Source organism: Alosa alosa, chromosome 10 (genome assembly GCF_017589495.1).
Source record: "Alosa alosa isolate M-15738 ecotype Scorff River chromosome 10, AALO_Geno_1.1, whole genome shotgun sequence".
Taxonomy (NCBI): Eukaryota; Metazoa; Chordata; class Actinopteri; order Clupeiformes; family Clupeidae; genus Alosa; species Alosa alosa.
Window position 1 is genome coordinate 31,427,917 of NC_063198.1, and position 19,480 is coordinate 31,447,396.

A 19,480-nucleotide genomic window follows, 5' to 3' on the forward strand; every position below is an offset into this window, starting at 1 on the left:
TGGTTTGCACTCTGACATAAACCATCAACTGTGAGACCTTATAGGACAGATGTGTGCCTCTCCTAATAATGTCCAATGAATTCATTTAGGCACAGGAGGAATCAAGTTCTAGAAACATCTCAAGGATCATTGACAGAAGTAGGATGCACCAGAGCTAAATTACAGCATCATTACAAAGGGTCTGAATACTTATGTAAATGGGATATTTTTTAGAAATTTACAAAATACTCCAAACACCTGCTTTTTTGTGGAGTATTGGAGTATTTTATGTAGATTGATGAGTGGAAAAAATCAATTATAAGATGAGTCTAAAACATAAAAAAAATGTTGAAAGGGTCTGAAAACTTTCCAGTTGCACTGTATGTCATCTGATTACATTGCGACCTCCAACCGAGTTCTACTTTGAAACATGCATCTTACTTTGGATCGACAATAGCAATATTTCAGAGGAGTGATTAATGTTAAACAGTCAAGACAGAGTAACTCAATATTTGTCACATCCGATATGTTTAGTGTTCTAAAGATATTAAATAGCTAGTTATAGTTACCATTATGGTAGCCAAGGTGCCAACACATATGGATATTTAATGGATAAAACTGTTCTTTCATCACACTAATAACATACTTATAACCTTTGACCCAATTCTTATCTATATGATCTTAATGGTGATACACCTTTTGTTTGCACCTCCAACAGCATGGCGTACCTGTTGATAACCAACAAATGCCTGGAGGTTTGTGTCAAAGAATAGTCACCAGCTCCGCCCCCTCCAAGCTCTCACTTTGCTCACCCACTCCCTCTGCTGAATACTGATCACCTGCACCTGGACCTTGAAATCGCCTACACAACATCTATGCATTACTGATGACTGACTTTGACCCACCTCACACTGTTTGTTTGATTGTTATTTGGTTAATTTGGTTAATAAATCCATATTTTAGTTAAAGATCCAACCTCTCGACTACCTGTTTTGTAGTGACCTTACCCCTAGGTCTTAACAATAAAAAACATTTAAAATACAGTTTACACTGACCAAACATACATGAATACAGATATCAATCAGATAACAGTCATAAAAAGGCAGGGAAAGCCAGGGAGAAGAGGTGTGTTTTGAGCCTAGATTTAAAACTAGAAAATGTAATTCTGAGGAATTACCAGTGCATGAAAATGCAAAACATATGATGTTAAATATACAGTGTTAAAACAGATAATGTACAGATAGTTACACTGTTTTTTCTTAGGTAAACATGGGTGTTGCAATGCTAAAGCTGTTTCTATGATGGTTGCTAGGGTAATCATGTTGGTTGCTATGGGAACTAACATAGATGGTTGCTATGTTGGTTGCTAGGTAGGTGGTGGTTTAATATAGTTGGCTGGAGGCATAGTTCATGATAACTGACAGTTGGAATGGCTGAACAGTTAAATGATCTAATAGTGAATCATTGTAGCATTTATTTTGAAAGTTGTGTAATTATTGTAGACTTTTATTTTGAAAGTTGTGGGCAGAACGGGATCTGTAGTCTTAAGAGAGCCAGATTGTATGCTTAAAGCCTGAGACAGAATAGACAGTTTAAAAGTTGATGTAGATAGTGTAATGGATGTTGATAGACAGAAAGTTGAATGGATGTTGGTGGATAGTTTACTGGGTGGATGAGTGAACGGTTTGAAGAAGATGGATGGATAGAAAGTTGGATGGAATGTGCCTTATATCCTTGTAGAATGGAGAGAGTAGTTGAGCAGAAAGCAGTTGATGCAGGTGCAATCAGCAGTTGATACAGGTGCAATCAGTTTAATTGGCTCTTTGAGGGGGCCTAGTTGAGCAGCTGGCAGTTGATACAGGTGCAAATCAGTTTAATTAGCCTTTTATGATGTCATAATTCCAATGCAAAGTCTATGGGGGAAAATAAGCTTGTTTTATGTTAATATCTCAAAAAGTATAAAGTTTGCAAAAACGAAAAATACATTCCTCAAGTGTCCTTTTCAAGACCTGCCTTACGAAGTGTGAACGAAATTTAAACGTTAAACGGTTGAAGCTGATAGACATAGAAATGTGGTGGGAATAAGGAGTAGAAGAAGAAGACTTTGGATAACAGAACAGTACATTTTCATGCACTGTAACTAGTGATGGAGGGAGCATCTCTGATGAAAGATGGCAGTTGATTCCAAAGGCGTGGCGCTTTGGATCGTGACATTTTAGTCGGTTTATGACCAACTGGGTACTGTCTTAATATGAAATGGCGTTGAATACTGACGCCAAGGAGCATATTCATCCATTGTGCTCATCTAACTTCCTTACATAGCCTACTGTAGGTTCCCCTTCCCACACAAACCATAACACATTCTTTCAATTGAACTGTGGTCATACTATTTTTCAATCCAAAAGTAAACAATTGTACTGTCATCAGAAGAACCGATGTACTGCCACCCAAACTGTTGAAGCAATGCCTAACTGCTCGATGTTTGCATCTAAAAAACTTTTAAGCTATTACTGTTCCCAGGGAAATCGACAGGTTGGTGATGCATTTCGTTTTCGCGGAAACAGCGTCAACGAACAGACCTCTGGCAACCCCACCCCCAACAATCTGATTCTCCAGTTCAGAACCATGGTCAGCGCCTGCTTCGCTCCCCCAGGAAGTGGCCATCAACAGCGCGCAATTGACAAACCACGGCAGGCAACACTGAAAATCGATAGACAAAACAGGGCTCTGAAAAGCGTTTTCTCTCTTTACAGCCCTCCCCTCTCTGTAGTATCTCCCAGCAAATCCCCGGCGGTGACTGGAGAGTTAAAACGCCGAAGAGGCGTAAGCAGCAACAATTTCATTCGGTAGGGGTGTTTGTGTCGCGCGACCAGTCTCACCAGACTCGCCCAATGTAAGTGTCAGTTTTATTACATGCATGCATCTCGTGAAGTGTCTCTGTGCTCTATTCTTTGCTGTATTACATTGGCCCAATTTGTAACCACTTTTCCGTGTAGCGTCTGGCACACTGCCACATTGGTCTTCCACACTTAGATAGTAGACTCATTCATTTTCTGTTTAGAAATTGTGGGTTTGCTTTTGTTTTATATCTAGACTAGACGTTCATCAGTTTGAATCAAAATGTTGGATCCATCATCAAGCGAGGAGGAAACAGATGAGATAGTGGAAGAGGAGCGCAAAGTAGTTGCAGCACCTAAGGCTGGTGCCCGTGTCTCTCCAAGTCGGACCAGTGAGGGCTCTGGTGGCTTACAACCCAGTCGGAGTAGCAATGTCCGTCCGTCAAGTCCGAGCCCTTCGATGGCGAGTGAGAAGGAGAAGGAGGACTTGGAAAAGATGCAAAGAGAAGAGGACGAGCGAAAGAAGAGACTACAGCTCTATGTCTTTGTCATGCGCTGCATTGCTTACCCTTTCAACGCTAAACAACCAACAGACATGGCGAGACGACAACAAAAGGTAAGAGAGCCGAGAAAATTAAGAATCTTTGTAAATAAATCAATAACGACCCAGAAATAACACATTCGTTGTTATAAATAAGCCCAATATTCAAGACAATCCATGCTGCTTCCTCACTTAAGTCTGCCATTTTGAACCCCCCTCCTCATCACTGCCACCAGTTGGTTTCACTTCTCAATATCTCACAAGGATTCTCTGGTGGCAATACGATTCCCCCAATGCATTTGATAATGAAAATGCAATAGGTTTCCGAAAACTTTTATTAATTCTCTTTGGCAAGAGAATTTGCCAAATTTGGCCCTACCTATTGCTTGCACTGATCAAGTGCCGGTTGCGGAATTAAGTACCTCACTGTCACCTGTTACATTACATATAGGAGCTAGGTATGGGTCACTGCAAATGATAAATCACCTAAAACTTTCTTCATTTGTTCTTAATAAATCCGTAATTAAACACTTTGGTTGAGTTGTCCCTCGTTAAGAAACGTATATTGTCGTTGTGTCGCCGGGAGACTGTGGCGATCAATTACTAGCGTTGGAAGTCCAGAATCCGTTTGCAAAAAAGACAGATGTTGTCGAAATATTTTGAGTGTCTATTTCCTTCTCGTTTTCTGAAAGCTGAGGCTACCCTTTAGGTGGCGCTTGGTGAAGTCTGACCGAATGCGAATACAAAATGGGCTTGCCTTAATTTAACGCAGACAGCCAACCCAACACGCCTTTGAGTCGCAGTCAATCAAGTAAAACAGTTTCTTATTTTTGTTGAAAGGGTTCGGTGTATCCTGACATACTCATCGTGTGAAATTCCTTATAATAAAGCCATGTTGTGGTTTTACGTTTGATTTTCAAATTGTTCAAAACAAACAAACAAAAAAAAACATATTGCTGTTAACATCAAAACATTTTTTTTATTCTAAAAACGGCAGAAAAGAGATATTGGTCTTACTGGATGATGTTACTGGTCTTACTGAATGCAGTTCAGGATTAAACAAATGGTAGGCTAAATGAGAAACTTCATGACACACTAGCACTGAATTCATGGCATATGGCATGCTATCCTCTTCTGGATTATCTTGCTGCCACTAGGCTAATGTATGCAATAGTGCCTCAGAGAATCACATTGGAGTAGAGAACCAGTATCCCTCACATGTTTAACCAGACAGACAGACTACATGTTTAACCAGACTCTCTGAGCAGACAGACAGACTACATGTTTAACCAGACTCTCTGAGCTGGCAGACAGACTACATGTTTAACCAGACAGACAGACAGACAGACTACATGTTTAACCAGACAGACAGACTACATGACTACATGTTTAACCAGACTCTCTGAGCAGACAGACAGACTACATGTTTAACCAGACTCTCTGAGCTGGCAGACAGACTACATGTTTAACCAGACAGACAGACAGACAGACTACATGTTTAACCAAACTCTCTCAGCAGACAGACAGACTACATGTTTAACCAGACAGACAGACAGACTACATGTTTAACCAGACTCTCTGAGCAGACAGACAGACTACATGTTTAACCAGACAGACAGACAGACAGACTACATGTTTAACCAGACAGACAGACAGACTACATGACTACATGTTTAACCAGACTCTGAGCAGACAGACAGACTACATGTTTAACCAGACTCTCTGAGCTGACAGACAGACTACATGTTTAACCAGACAGACAGACAGACTACATGTTTAACCAGACTCTCTCAGCAGACAGACAGACTACATGTTTAACCAGACAGACAGACAGACTACATGTTTAACCAGACTCTCTCAGCAGACAGACTACATGTTACTGTGATTTGTCACATTGATAAAATTCAACTTTCTCAGTTCATTTTCTTTTGCTCAGTGAATGACTGCTCTGAACTATAGTCAAAACCTCAGCCCAAATGTATTGCAGTAAATCCCAAATGACACTTTGAAATACAGTTGTGAAATATTGATAATAACTATAGTATACTGCGGCTATTATGATGATTTTTTCCCCACTATTGATAGCACCCACTGTATTAGAGACTAGCTATGATTGTGACTGCAACAAGTGCTCTGAAACTAGAAGCCTTATATTATTCAGACAGATGCAATTCGTCAATAGCTATACATGCTATTTGTATCCAGTGAAAATAGCCTATGTGTCTACTTACACCCGGATGTATAGCATGGCAGCAGAGAGACACACCCGGGTGTGCAGCAATGCTATTTACACCTGGCCTCACAGATACAGTGCATATCTGTGCATTCCATCTGTACATGCACAAATAACGTATAAATCTAAACATATTTAACTGGCTACTATTTGTAAAGGTAATGGTAAAGTAGTCAGGGCATGCATTCATTTAAAGTCTATTCAGAAGGGAAATCACCTGAATATTGAACCATGGGCTCTTGGATGACATGTTACTCTACCCAATAGACCACCTTTTCCTTTTTGATTAGATGTGCTATGTTTGGATACTTTACCTAACCACTAAACAAAATAGCAATAAAGTAATGTACGGATAGCATATATGTTGTGTTTAATGCCGGCTACTCTGCCTTTTCATATGTGAATCCTATACTACGTCCCAGTGATCGTTGTAGAGTTTCTGAAACTATGAGTTCTATGCTGCTTTGCAGTGGTTCGGAGACCTGCGCGTGCGCACTTGTGTGTGTTGTGTTTTTAATGGGTGCAGATAGAGTCAGTGTGTAGCGAGGGGCAAGCACTAATAGACACTCTGTATTATTCACTCGGGATTTTATGATGAAATATAAGACCCAGTTGTGCGCTCAGGTTATTATGACTAGCAGCTGGCCCTCCTGTGGTTTTCTGATTCTCAGATGATAGTAGAAAAGCATGTTATTGCCTGACTACAGACACATGCTCCCTGACTGATAACCATCTCCGTGTTACATGTTATATGTCACAGGCCATATGTTATACATGTTACATGTTATATGTCACAGGCCATATGTTATACGTGTTGCATGTGGTGCTCTGCCCACATTCTTTGCTGTGTGTGGAACATAAAATGATTATCCCCTGGGGACATTAAATACTCTATATCTATCTATCTATCTATCTATCTATCTATCTATCTATCTATCTATCTATCTATCTATCAATCTGTGCTGAGATAGTTCATTGAAACTTCAACTCGTAAGCAACAGGCAACAAAGCCCATAATCCACTTGATACTTTCCTCATAAGAAGTATGACACAGTGTCTGGAGTATGGATGTGCCATTGCGCTGATTCATTGTATATATGGCATCGTCCCTGTTTGTTTTTCTCGTGGCTTTGCAGAGGGTTTGTTTTCCTGCTGTCGTGCTCTTTGGGGACTGTGACAGGGAGAGGTGGGGAGGGGCGGGTGGGGGGTCTCTCTCTCTCTGGATATGTTGAAGCCATGCAGGGAGTATGGTTGTTGATCTCCCCTCAGAGGGAATGTTTTCTGAAAATGAAAAGCGCCTTTGATCACTACTCAGAGTGACTCTTTCTTGTGTGTGTGTGTGTGTGTGTGTGTCTGTGTGTCTGTGTGTTGGATGTTTTTGATGAACAGTAATCTTTTGAAAATCATGAATTACTGTAGGTTTTTCCACATAAAATATACTACTGAATATTTTTTATTAGTTTCCTGAATATTATTATTTCTTGTGGGCAATAAGGCTGACGCTATACCCTATTGCTCAACCTTGTGAGTCAGTGTAGCCAATGACATTATACACATGCAACACACCACACTGGTTTTATCCCTATGAGAATTGCCTTTGTAAGTTCTTAATTAGGATATTTACAAGTTTAAACAGATGCCAAATCATCTGTCTTTCAAGTGAAATATGCAAAATACCGTGTGTGGGAAAAAAAGACAGAGAGAGGAAGTGGGAGAGAGGAGAGGAAGAGAGATGGAAGAGAATGGCCCACCAATTACACACAGTACGCCGAAACCTTGTATCTCATTCAGAAGAGAGATCCACCAGGCGAGGGTGAAACAATGGCCTGACCTCCTTTCATCCACATTCATTTATTCCGTATTCTTAAGCGCTAGTCTTACCTCAGGCTGGGCGCAGGTGAGTGCTAGTCTTACCTCAGGCTGGGCGCAGGTGAGCGCTAGTCTTACCTCACGCTGGGTGCAGGTGAGGAGGTGAAGACAATTCACCATCTGGCCGTCGCTCCTCAACAATTGGCATGATGAAATTAGCCTGGCACCTCGATGGCACCCCCCCGCCTTGCCAGCTAAATCCTGGCAGCAAACAATGCACACAGAGAGCCATGGAGAAAAACAACCCACAACTGGTCAGCATTATGGAGCACAGCACACACACACATGCTGCAAGTTCTTAGCTGGCGCTGTTGGCACAGTAGGGCAATATTCTAAGCCAGTGGTTCTCAAATGGGGGTACGCGTACAGGTGGCAAAGAAGGCCAAACCAGAGCCGGCAAAATTCCGGCTGTATCTTGAAGAATATGTTTTATTTGGATTTACGTCAACAAGTTGTAACCCACCCAAGGCACTGTGTTTTTTCTGTAGGGAGAAATTAGCGAACAGTAGCATGAAGCCTGCACATCTGCAGCGTCATCTTAAATTAGACACTGATGGCACAGTGCTCTGTTTTTTTTTTCTCAACTAAAAATGCTTTGTACTGGTTAGGGGGTACTTGGCTGAAAAAATATTTCACAGGGGGTACATCACTGAAAAAAGGTTGTGAACCACTGCTCTAAGCAAGATATCTGCTGCCAATATGTTACCTGTATGTTTCAATGCACCACTGTCTATATTTCTGATGTGCTGATTAGATTCAACTGCGCTTGTGGTTCAGCTGTGGGCACGCAATTTGCGTTGTAGAGGGGGCAGGGACGAATGGTGATGAGCAGTGTTTACGAAATAAAGGGACATCTTCCACACTATATGGCAAAGCACAGCGTTCGCTTTTTGCTCATAGAAAAACTTTAGCGCTTTATTTGCTTGTCTCAGACTGACCGGCCGGTCGCCGGTTATGGCTGATCATGTGAAAATTGACCAATTCCGATCAACAGCTGATCAATAGGTGCATCTCTAGTTGGTAATTCCCTTAGGTAAATCCTACAGATATGGCGACTTACAGAAAGGGCTCAGAAAGTCAGCGAGTGAGCCCTCATGCACTTCACCATTTCACAGTGGGACAGCCCTAAGTCCTCATGAACTTACCAGGAATGCACATGAAAGTCTGTGAATCTGTGTGTGTGTGTGTATTGGTGTGTGTGTGTGTGTGTGTGTGTGTGTGTGTGTGTGTGTGTGTGTGTGTGTGTGTGTGTGTGTGTGTGTGTGTGTGTGTGTGTGTGTGTGTGTGTGTGTGTGTGTGTGTGTGTGTGTGTGTGTGTGGGTGTGTGTGTGTGTGTGTGTGTGTGTGTGTGTGTGTGTGTGTGTGTGTGTGTCGGGTGTGTGGGGTGTGTGTGTGTGTGTGTGTGTGTGTGTGTGTGTGTGTGTGTGTGTGTGTGTGTGTGTGGGTGCACAGCTGAACATCTGCATGGCTGCTGTCTTGACTCATTCCAAAAGAATCAGGATGAGATCATGAATTATTAATGGCGACACAGTGCTCCCCCTTAATGATGATCGAGGCCATGTCATGTGTGTGTGTGTGTGTGTGTGTGTGTGTGTGTGTGTGAGGCCATGTCAGTGGTGGCCCCGGATCGCATGCAGAGAACACAGCACAGAGCTTAATTAGAGTGATGGTTGACAGTGATCACTCTATCCTTACCACTCACACACACGCATACACACACACACACACCAGACACACACACATATGCCCACACACACACACACACACACACACACACACACACACACACACATATGCCCACACACACACACACACACACACACACACACACACACACATATGCCCACACACACACACACACACACACACACACACACACACACACACACACACACACACTATGAATCTTCATGTAGGCCTATGTCAAAATATGTCAAAATCACCCCGGGCCTGTGTGTCCTGTATAATTGCCAGTCCAAGCTGTCTATGAGTGCTCTTTGTGCAGCATGATCCACAGCTCTGAGTCATATCCACTAAAATCCCACTTTCCCTATCACCTCAACTGTAACACTTCACCTGGAGTTATTTGTAAGTGCAGTCAGTGCTCTATTTATTGTCACCAGGCCAACGTTGGCACAGATCTGCAGGCTGCCGCAGTAAACAGTTGGCTTGCTTGAGAGACGCGACCTGCCTCTCGCCTTTGTAGTTGGTGTGGCCATGGGGGCAGATTCATTAGCCATCTCTCTCCCCGGCCGCCCCCCCTACAGACCAACACCTCTCCTATGGGAGGCTCCAGAGGCATCATGGGATTTTTTTCATGCACCAAAACATCTTGTAATAAGGATCTTTGTCAGAAGCTCTCGCATCACCCAAATCATTGAGAAACACAGTCTGTTATTCTCTGCTCTTGTCCTCGTAAGAGAAAAAGGGTTCGTTCCTCCTGCTGAACCTCATGACTCTTTGAAGATGATACTTTTCCTCAACACAATCCCTCCACACTCTGATATCATAGTGCACAGTGAGTGACAAAGCAAAAAGCCTTCTGAAGGTTTTCTCTTCTCCTAGTCGAGTCTCATGCTGGTGGAGTGCATTGTGGGCACACTGATAACAGCCCCTGTGAGAAAATGGGCTGCATTTGTGGCGCACTGACCAGAGACCAGATGGCCAGAGAATGTCCGTCTGAAATAGCTGGGATGGGTACAGTAGGTGCTCTGTGAGCCCAAGGAAGAAGGGAACACTGAGTCCACTCTGAAAGGACTGGTCATGACTCATGAGAAACCCCAGTGCTTTACTGGACGACTGGTCATGACTCATGAGAAACTGTACTGAAGTTGTTGATCGTATGACGGTATCATATGTTTTTCTGTTGTTTTTTTTGTACCTTGAGTCAAATCATAGATGATAAATGCAATGAGCAGTTTAACTGAGAGAAATGCTCTTATGTTCTCCGTGTTTATTAGATATATCTTGCTCACTTTCCCCATCACTCTCACATAAACATCTGCTGGCAGATGAGTCAGTTTCATGTCTCTGTAAGAACATATTTCCAGACATGCTTATGTCTCTGTAAGAACATATTTCCAGACATGCTTAATAGACGGTCAATAAATGTTGATGGCAGTGTACATTTTACAGCTGACAAGCCACCGTGAAGGAATGAAAAGAAAGCTCACTGGGGAAATGTTACTTATTCCATTCATGCCTCTCTTTGTGTGTGTGTGTGTGTGTGTGTGTGTGTGTGTGTGTGCCCAACAATAGTGACCAGCAGCATGCCACTGCTTTGTGATTGTGTACACGCGTGTGTGTCCATGTGTGTGTTTGTGTGTGTGTCCACGCTTTGGGGCACAATGGCCGTCTGCTGATGCCCACATGCCCTGGCCTTTGTCGCCTGCCCGTAATCTGGGATTACATGTCCATTTGCTGACCCTCATCTGTTACATAAGAGCCATGTCTTTGTGCCAGTGTCGGATGAGAGGATGAGAAGGAGGAAGAAGAGGAAGAGAAAGATGAAAAGATGAAAAGCTAAGAAGAGGCGTGAAGGGGTGAAATTGGTCAGGAAGACTTTGGTGGGGGAGGAAATAGAAGGCGTGGGTGTTGGGAGACGGATTTGCTTCTTGGGACTGACTGGCTCCTAGGCAGATGGATTCTTCCCTCTGGGTAGAGTTAAGGGAAGTTAGTGCTGAAGGAAACCCTGTGAGCGATGAAGCCGCAGTCGTCAGAAAGACTGCGCAATTCAGTGTGAGAAAGGGAGTGAGAGAGAGAGAGAGAGAGAGAGAGTTGTAAGGAGTTTATGCCTGGACTCTGGTCAACTTCACTTTAGGACTCTTTACACCCCTCCCTCTCCTAGATCGTCTACAGTGTTTTGAGGACAGCTTGCCCACACAAGTTTTGGGATACTAGCTCATATAGATTTTGTCAATCAATTTTCAGTTATATTTGGAAAGTCTTGCAATGACATCAAAATGATTTTTTTTACAGTGATCTGTAAGACGTGTGACTAATGCCCTTATGCCTAACAGGGGGGTTACACAGAGCACGTCACTGAAGCATTCCGTTCCTGTTGCGTCTGCTGCGACAATTAGCTTCCACTATAATCAATGGAACTGGCTACACCAGACGTGAAAAAATTAGACCAGTTTTCTAAAACTATTTTGTGTCTGTGCTTTTTCATCAAAGCATGTGACAGTGGTTTGTAGTTTTCTCTAGATTTACACCTCAGCTTACTGTATTCTGTGTGTGTGTGTGTGTGTGTGTGTGTGTCTGTGTGTGTGTGTGTGTGTGTGTGTGTGTGTGTGTGTGTGTGTGTGTGTGTGTGTGTGTCTGTGTGTGTGTGTGTGTGTGTGTGTGTGTGTGTGTGTGTGTGTGTGTGTGTGTGCCTGTGTTAATGCGTGCTGTTATGTGACCGAGCAATCAGCTTTTGCTAGGAAGCTGTTACATTGGCGAAACACATTGTTTATATGGAGAATTGCCCCTGTGGTCTGCCAGAAAAATAATATGCCGTTGGTCCTACATCTCCAAGGATCTGAGTCTGTGAGGACCACACATAAACAAGGCAGCCTACCCCCTGGAGGACATGTCCCCAGCATTGGGCTCCTCCATCTTAGACATGAAGCTATCTAATGGCACCCTATGTTCACTGGGAATCCAAGGCCATCCCCAACCCCCCCCTCGAAGTAGCTGGGTTGCTTTGTAATGATACACACACACACACACACACACACACACACACACACACACACACACACACACACACAATATGACATATAGGGACTGACAGACAGACTCATAATTGCAAAAAATCACATTGACGTGCACTGAAAATATACACACAGACAATCACATATGTTAGCATGTTTGTATGCACCACACAGATGTTAGCATGTTTGTATGCACCAGACAAACAATTCCATTTATGGACATATGTTTGCATATTTGTATGCACCACACAAACAATCCCATTTATGGACATATGTTAGTATGTTTGTATACACCACACAAACAATCCCATTTATGGACATATGTTAGCATGTTTGTATACACCACACACACAATCCCATTTATGGACATATGTTAGCATGTTTGTATGCACCACACAGACTGTAGTGATGTCTAGTTATCTATCAATCTAGGATTGATTAGTTGGGTATGGCCTCCTGGGTGACGTCACTGTGATACAAGGTCAGTATTGGAATACACGGGATAATACACAGCTGCATGTCAGTTAGCTCCTGAGTAGAAGTTATCATCTGTTGTGTGTATGTTAATAAACTGCACTTCTTTTTGGATATTGAAAAAGCATATGACACAATGTGGAGAGAAGGTCTATTGATTAAGTTAAAAAAGCTAGGTATTAATGGGAAAATGTATAATTACATACTTGGTTTTCTTTCTCAACGCTCCATTAGAGTCAAAGTTGGTGATGCAGTATCTGCAGAATGCATTGTCGAAAATGGTATTCCTCAGGGAAGTGCTATCAGTCCCATTCTGTTCAACATAATGATTAATGATATTTATGAGAATCTGGGGGATAATTATGATGGTCTACTATATGCAGATGATGCTGTCATTTGGAGAAGGGGACGCAACATCTCTGTTAATAGTAAGATACAAAAGGATATTAACATTCTTGAACAATGGGGAGTTGACTGGGGCTTTAAATTTTCTGTTCAAAAATCACAGGTGATGTATTTTACTAGGAAGAAAATTCATGAATACCATAAATATCTACTATATAATCAGCAACTGGAGATAAGTGAAACATTTAAATACTTGGGAGTATGGTTGGATTCCAAACTTACATGGAAAAATCACATTGAGTATATTGAAACTAAATGTAAAAAGGTAATTAATCTTATGAGGATGGTTACTGGGCATAATTGGGGAGCTGACAGACAGTCCTTGATTAACATGTATAAAGCACTGATAAGATCATCCATTGATTATGGCAGCATAGTATACAGTTCCGCATGTAAGAGTTCTCTCATGAAAATTGAGAGAATACAATATAAGGCCTTAAGACTTGCCTTAGGAGCATTTAAATCAACCCCTACTAGTGCTTTATTGTGATAATTATGTGATAATTATTCTACTTTGTCTTTTATTACTTTTTTTACTACTTTTGCCTTTGTTTTTGCTTACTAATTATTCTTTATTTTTAAATGATTTTACCTTGTGTTTTATGTTTTCTTTTTATTATGATCTTTACCTTTTAACTATTCTTTGACTATATTGCCCTTCTATGCTTTTATTTGTTATTATCGTTTGGTTTTGTTTATGTAAAGCACATTGAATGACCTCTGTGTATGAAATGTGCTATTTCAGCTAAGGAAGCCCCTATTAATTTAAGATTTGATCAATTATGTTTGACTTACTGGGTCAGGTTAAAGGGAAGTTTTAACAACCCTTCTATGTCTGTACTAGATGATTGCTGGGAATACTCAAAGAAGTCCTGTGGATTTGGTTGGAGCATTAACAGTTTAGTCAATGACTATAGTTTAAGAGACCTCAAGTATGGCCCAGCATTAGCATTAATCTGCATTCCCCCATGGCTTCTTCCTGATCCAAAAGTTAATGTTGATTTAATAGCAGAAAAGCATGAACATCCTACCAAACAAAGCTTCACTGATGCCTGTCTAAATTATATGAACAACTATTATGGGTATCTAAGAATATTCACTGATGGTTCTAAAGATCCTAGTGGCAGATGTGGTATTGGTATATATATTCCAGAATTTGATAAGAAATATAAATATAGAACAAGTAATTATTTATTAGTATTTTCTGTTGAAATGACAGCAATAATAACTGCTCTTAGGTGGGTTGAGTTAAGTTTTATTACAGATAATTCTATGCGTGAAGATCTGATTTTAGAAGTAAAGTACCTCTTAATATTGTTAGTCTAGGGTTATTTATTCAGTTTTGCTGGGTACCAGGGCATTATGGAATTATTGGTAATGAAATTGCAGATAAACTAGCCAAAAAAGCCCTTGAGTCAAATATCATAGAAATTCATACACCATTAGGCAAAGGGGATGCTAAAGCCTTTATTAAAACAGAAATTGCACGTAGATGGCAAGATGAATGGGATTCAGAGAGCAAAGGCAGATACTACCACAATAATCAGAGTAGCATTGGAGGTAAAATAATTACATCACTAGGTCTTAACAGACAGGAAGAGGTAGTCTTAACCAGATTGAGACTGGGTCAGAATGGCCTTAATGCTACCTTATCTTTAATGGGCATAAGTAATGGTATATGTTCTGAATGTAAGGTCTTGGAGGATGTCACTCATGTCTTATTTTACTGTAAGAAAGACAAGTATGGAAAGAGCTTGATGAGAAAAACGACATTCATAATATATTACAGGAACAAGGAATGCAAGGATTAAGAATTAGATATCTCATTAGGTATCTAATTGATTCAGGTATATTATTACTAGATACTATTACTAATACTATATTAATAGAGTGTAATTTTTTTTTTTTATGATTTGAGATCTCAATTGCCAACGCTCCTTTTACACACTCCTGTGTAGTACCTCAGTAGGTGGCGGTATATAATGAAAGATATGACCCGCCATTAATCGAATGAAGAAGAAGAAGAATGAACTGCACTAAACTGCAACCCGAGTCTCTAATATCGTGACATAGTGTCAGAACCGACGAACTTAACGCCAAACAAGTGAGGAAATTGCCGAAATTCAACCCACCGGAGCTGTTCGATTTCTCCCTGCCAGCTTCGTGGCCAATATGGAGACAACGTTTTTCCCGATTCCGAGTAGCTTCGAAACTGGATAAGGAGAGCGGGGAGGTGCAGGTGAATTCATTGCTTGATTCGATGGGAAGAGACAGTGAACACATCTATAATGCCTTTGAACTTGAGGAGGGGGAAGAGTTCGACTATGATACAGTGATCACAAAGTTCGACGCCCATTTTGTGCCAAAGCGCAATGTGATTCATGAGCGAGCATGTTTCCATAAGAGAGCTCAGAAGGCGGGAGAATCTGTGGAATCTTTTGTGAAAAATCTCTACGAGCTGGCCGAACATTGTGAGTATGGGATCACCAAGGACGAACAAATCAGAGATCGAATTGTGATAGGCATTATGGACAGTGAAGTTTCACAAAAGTTACAAATAGAAAAGGATGTGACGCTGGCCAAGGCGATTCAAGTCGCGTGTCAGTTTGAGCAGGTTAAAATGCAGAGCGCGGACAGGGCAGACAGCAGCCAAGTGGACGAGGTGAGACGCAAGCAGCAACATGGTTTCTCCAAGGAGCACCGGAGGACAGCAGCGGCAATGCAGCACGCAGAGAAACAGTGAGTTTAAGCAAGCAAATTGCTCACGTTGCAATCGAATGCATGGTGACAGTGAGACATGTCCTGCACGCAGTAAGAGGTGCAGGAAGTGTAACAAATTGGGACATTTCGAAATTGCATGCAAAACGAAGATGGTGAAGGAAGTTACAACAGGGCCTAATGTGGAAATGGAAAATCAAGGAGCATTTTTTCTGGGGTCAGTGACTAAACAGCCAGACTCAGATGAAACCTGGCATTTTGTGCTCCCAGTGAATGGCTGTAATATAAAGTTTAAAATTGACACTGGGGCAGATATCACCGTCATATCTCAGTATACATACTAAAGCTTGCCACAGCGCCCCGAACTGGTGACAACAGGAACTGATGTTAGTAATCCAGGTGGCAGAATTGATTGCATTGGAAAATTTCTCGCAACAAGTGAGCACAAGGGACAACAGTACACATTCTGGATCTTTGTGATAAAAGGGCCTTATGCAAACAACCTTCTTAGCAGAGCTGCAGCATGTAAGATGGGTTTAGTCCTGAGAGTCGACGAGATCGACACAGACGTGTTTGGCGACATAGGGTTACTGAACTGTGAGCCTGTTAAAATAAAACTAAGGTCAGATGCAAACCCAAACAGCTTGTCCACTCCATGCTGAGTGCCCTTCCCCCATTCTACCGAAAGTGGAGGAAGAACTGAAGCGCATGCAGTCAGAGGGGATCATCGAAGAGGTCACTGAACCTACTGACTGGTGTGCACCTATGGTGCCTGTGATGAAAAAGACAGGTAAAGTCAGAATCTGTGTGGATTTAAAGAAACTTAACGAGGCAGTGAGGCGGGAGAGGTTCATCTTGCCGACCTTAGAAGACATAGCTCCCAAGCTGGTTGGGGCAAGGATCTTTTCCACATTGGACGCCTCCGGTGGATTCTGGCAAATTACACTGGAAGCTAGCTGTAGGAAACTGACTACGTTCATCACACCAGTAGGAAGGTTCTGTTTCCGCCGTCTCCCGTTTGGAATCACGTCAGCCTCTGAGATTTTCCAGCGGGAGATGACTACACTTTTGAAGAACCATGAGGGAACTGTCGCTGTGATGGCTAATGTGCTAGTCTATGGACAAAATAAGGAGGAACATGACTGTCGTCTGAGCGCAGTGCTTCAGACCATCAAAGACTCAGGTCTGAAGCTGAACAGAGACACTGTCACTTTGGGAAAACAGAGATACAGTACTTTGGACACATCATTGGACAGGATGGGTTAAAGCCCGATACCAGTAAAGTTAAAGCCATCTCCGAGATGCCAAGTCCTACTAACATTAATGAGCTACGCCAAGTACTATGACTAGTCAACTACCTGGGCAAATTCTTGCCTGGCCTGTCAACCATGCTGCACCCTTTCACAGAGCTGTTAAAGAAGGAGACTGCTTGGATCTGGGGTAAGCCACAAGAGCAGGCGTTTGCCAAAGTCAAAGCAATGTTAGTTTCTGTTTACAAACAGATCACAAGTCGTTAGTTCGATTGTTCAATACGTACGACCTGGACAAAGCACCACTCAGGTGTCAGCGTTTGCTGATGCGCCTTATGCGCTTCAATGTAAAGGCCGTACATGTGCCAGGGAAGCAGCTAATAGTGGCTGACACTCTCAGTAGAAACCCACTGAGGGCAAAGACGATGTCTGACACAGAGGAGGACGTTCGTGGAGAGTGTGGTGACGAGCAGACCGATGTCAGCACACAGACTGGATGACATCAGAGAGGCTACACGCAATGACACTGATCTCCAGATGGTCGTTGGGTTCATCAGGACGGGCTGGCCACAGAGAATGGCATACTCACCGTCACTGCAAGGATTCTACATGGCTAGAGCACATCTATCCGAGATGGCCTCGTACTGTACCAAGACAGGATTGTCATCCCAGCCACACAGTGAGCAGAGGTACTGCAACAAATTCATGAAGGTCATCAGGGGCTGACAAAGTGCAGGGAAAGAGCCAGGATGTCAGTCTGGTGGCCAGCTATAAGTACGGACATTGCAAAGATTGTAAACACATGCACATTTTGTGTGGAGCATACACCAACACAGAAAAGAGAAACACTCAAAACAACCCCCTTACCTAAGGGTCCATGGCAAAAAATCGCAGCCGACCTGTGTGAGCTTGAGGGCAGGAAATACCTCATTGTAGTGGACTACTACTCCAGAGATATTGAAATATTGCCCACCTACCTACTACCACAAGCCAACAAGTCATCACACGACTCAAGTCTATGTTTGTGAGATGGGGCATTCCCCTGGAGTTGGTAAGCGACAATGCTATGCCGTTCACATCCTCTGAATTCCAGGATTTCAGACATCAGTATGGTTTTACCCATACCACCGCTAGTCCTCATTATCCTCAAGCAAATAGGGCTGCCGAGAGAGCTGTACAAACAGCCAAGCGTATCCTCAAGCAACCAGATCCTCATCTCGCGCTGATGTGCTATCGTGCAACCCCCATCAGTGCAACCACATGTCCAGCACAGCTCATGACTGGACGTCAGATCAGAACAACACTCCCTATGCTGGATGAGAAACTGCAGCCTAATCACATCAGTCATAAACAAGTGCTCCAGCGGGACGACAAAGCCGAAGAAGCCTAGCGGTTCTTCTATAACCGCCGACATTTAGCTCGTGCTCTGCCTGATGAGAGTTAAACTTGATGGTGAGAAGGGTTGGAAAACACCAGCCAAAGTCCTGGGTAAATCTCCCGAACCAAGATCCTATGTCATCAGAACTGACAATGGAACGGTCACTCGTCGGAATAGAAGACATCTTCAGGTTGTCCCGGAGTCATCTTCCTCAAAGACACCAGACCATCACGACAGAGGAGTTCCCGAATCAACTGGAGAGACCCAGCCTGTGCTACAGCCAACTATAAGCACTCCACCAATGTCTACTGAGCAGCCTACAACCCCTAGGGCTGTGAGACTGACCTCGAGCGGTAGAGAGGTTAAAACCCCTCTCGGGTTCAAAAAACAACCCTCTTAAAAGACCTTATGTTCAGAAAGAGCAACAAAGGAATATTGAAAATAGGGCTTATGTTCTAGGAACAGTGACTGTTTGAGGGCAGAATAAACCCTACGTTGCTGTGGATGGAGGGCAGTCTACCCCGATGTCCTAGTTCAGGAATATATATTTTAAAAAAAATAAATAAATAAAAAAAGAGAAAAGAAGAGGTACAGAAGCCTGCGCTCCCGCACTACCAGACTCACCAACAGCTTCATACACCAAGCTGTAAGGATGCTGAACTCTCTCCTTCCCCTCCCCCCTCCACCCCTCAGCTACATAACATCCTGGACATTGGACCCACAATGGCCGCCTGCACTACTCCACACTTGCACACTTGTACACTTTACAACTTGTTGTTGTTGTCCTGAAAACACAACACTTCTGCTGCTCTTACATAACTTGCACCACTATGCCACTTTCTTTCTTACTTCAAACAGAACTACCCAAGCCTTTTATTGGCCTGACTTTGCACTAGTATTTTATTGACTGTCTATGCACAATTTCAACCAAATTTTGCTGCTCTTATTTTTTTCATTATTATATGTGCCCTTTTATTTACTTATTTACTTACTTTTTTGTTTACTTGAATGTTATGTTTGTCTGTGGACTTAAATTGGTAAAATATGTCTTGTCTTCACCGTGGGATAGTGAGAAACGTAATTTCGATCTCTTTGTATG

General features: G+C 42.5%; 1 protein-coding gene across 1 annotated transcript in view; it reads left to right on the plus strand.

The window, feature by feature from the left end:
• The first annotated feature begins 2,613 nt into the window (after positions 1-2,613).
• Positions 2,614-19,480, plus strand: part of cadpsa (Ca2+-dependent activator protein for secretion a) — a 136,570-nt gene continuing 119,703 nt past the window's right edge. Inside the window, exons 1-2 of the mRNA XM_048255721.1 lie at positions 2,614-2,872; positions 3,073-3,432. Of these exons, the coding sequence (XP_048111678.1) occupies positions 3,100-3,432 (333 nt within the window). The 5' untranslated portion in view covers positions 2,614-2,872; positions 3,073-3,099. The remainder of the gene's footprint in view (positions 2,873-3,072; positions 3,433-19,480) is intronic.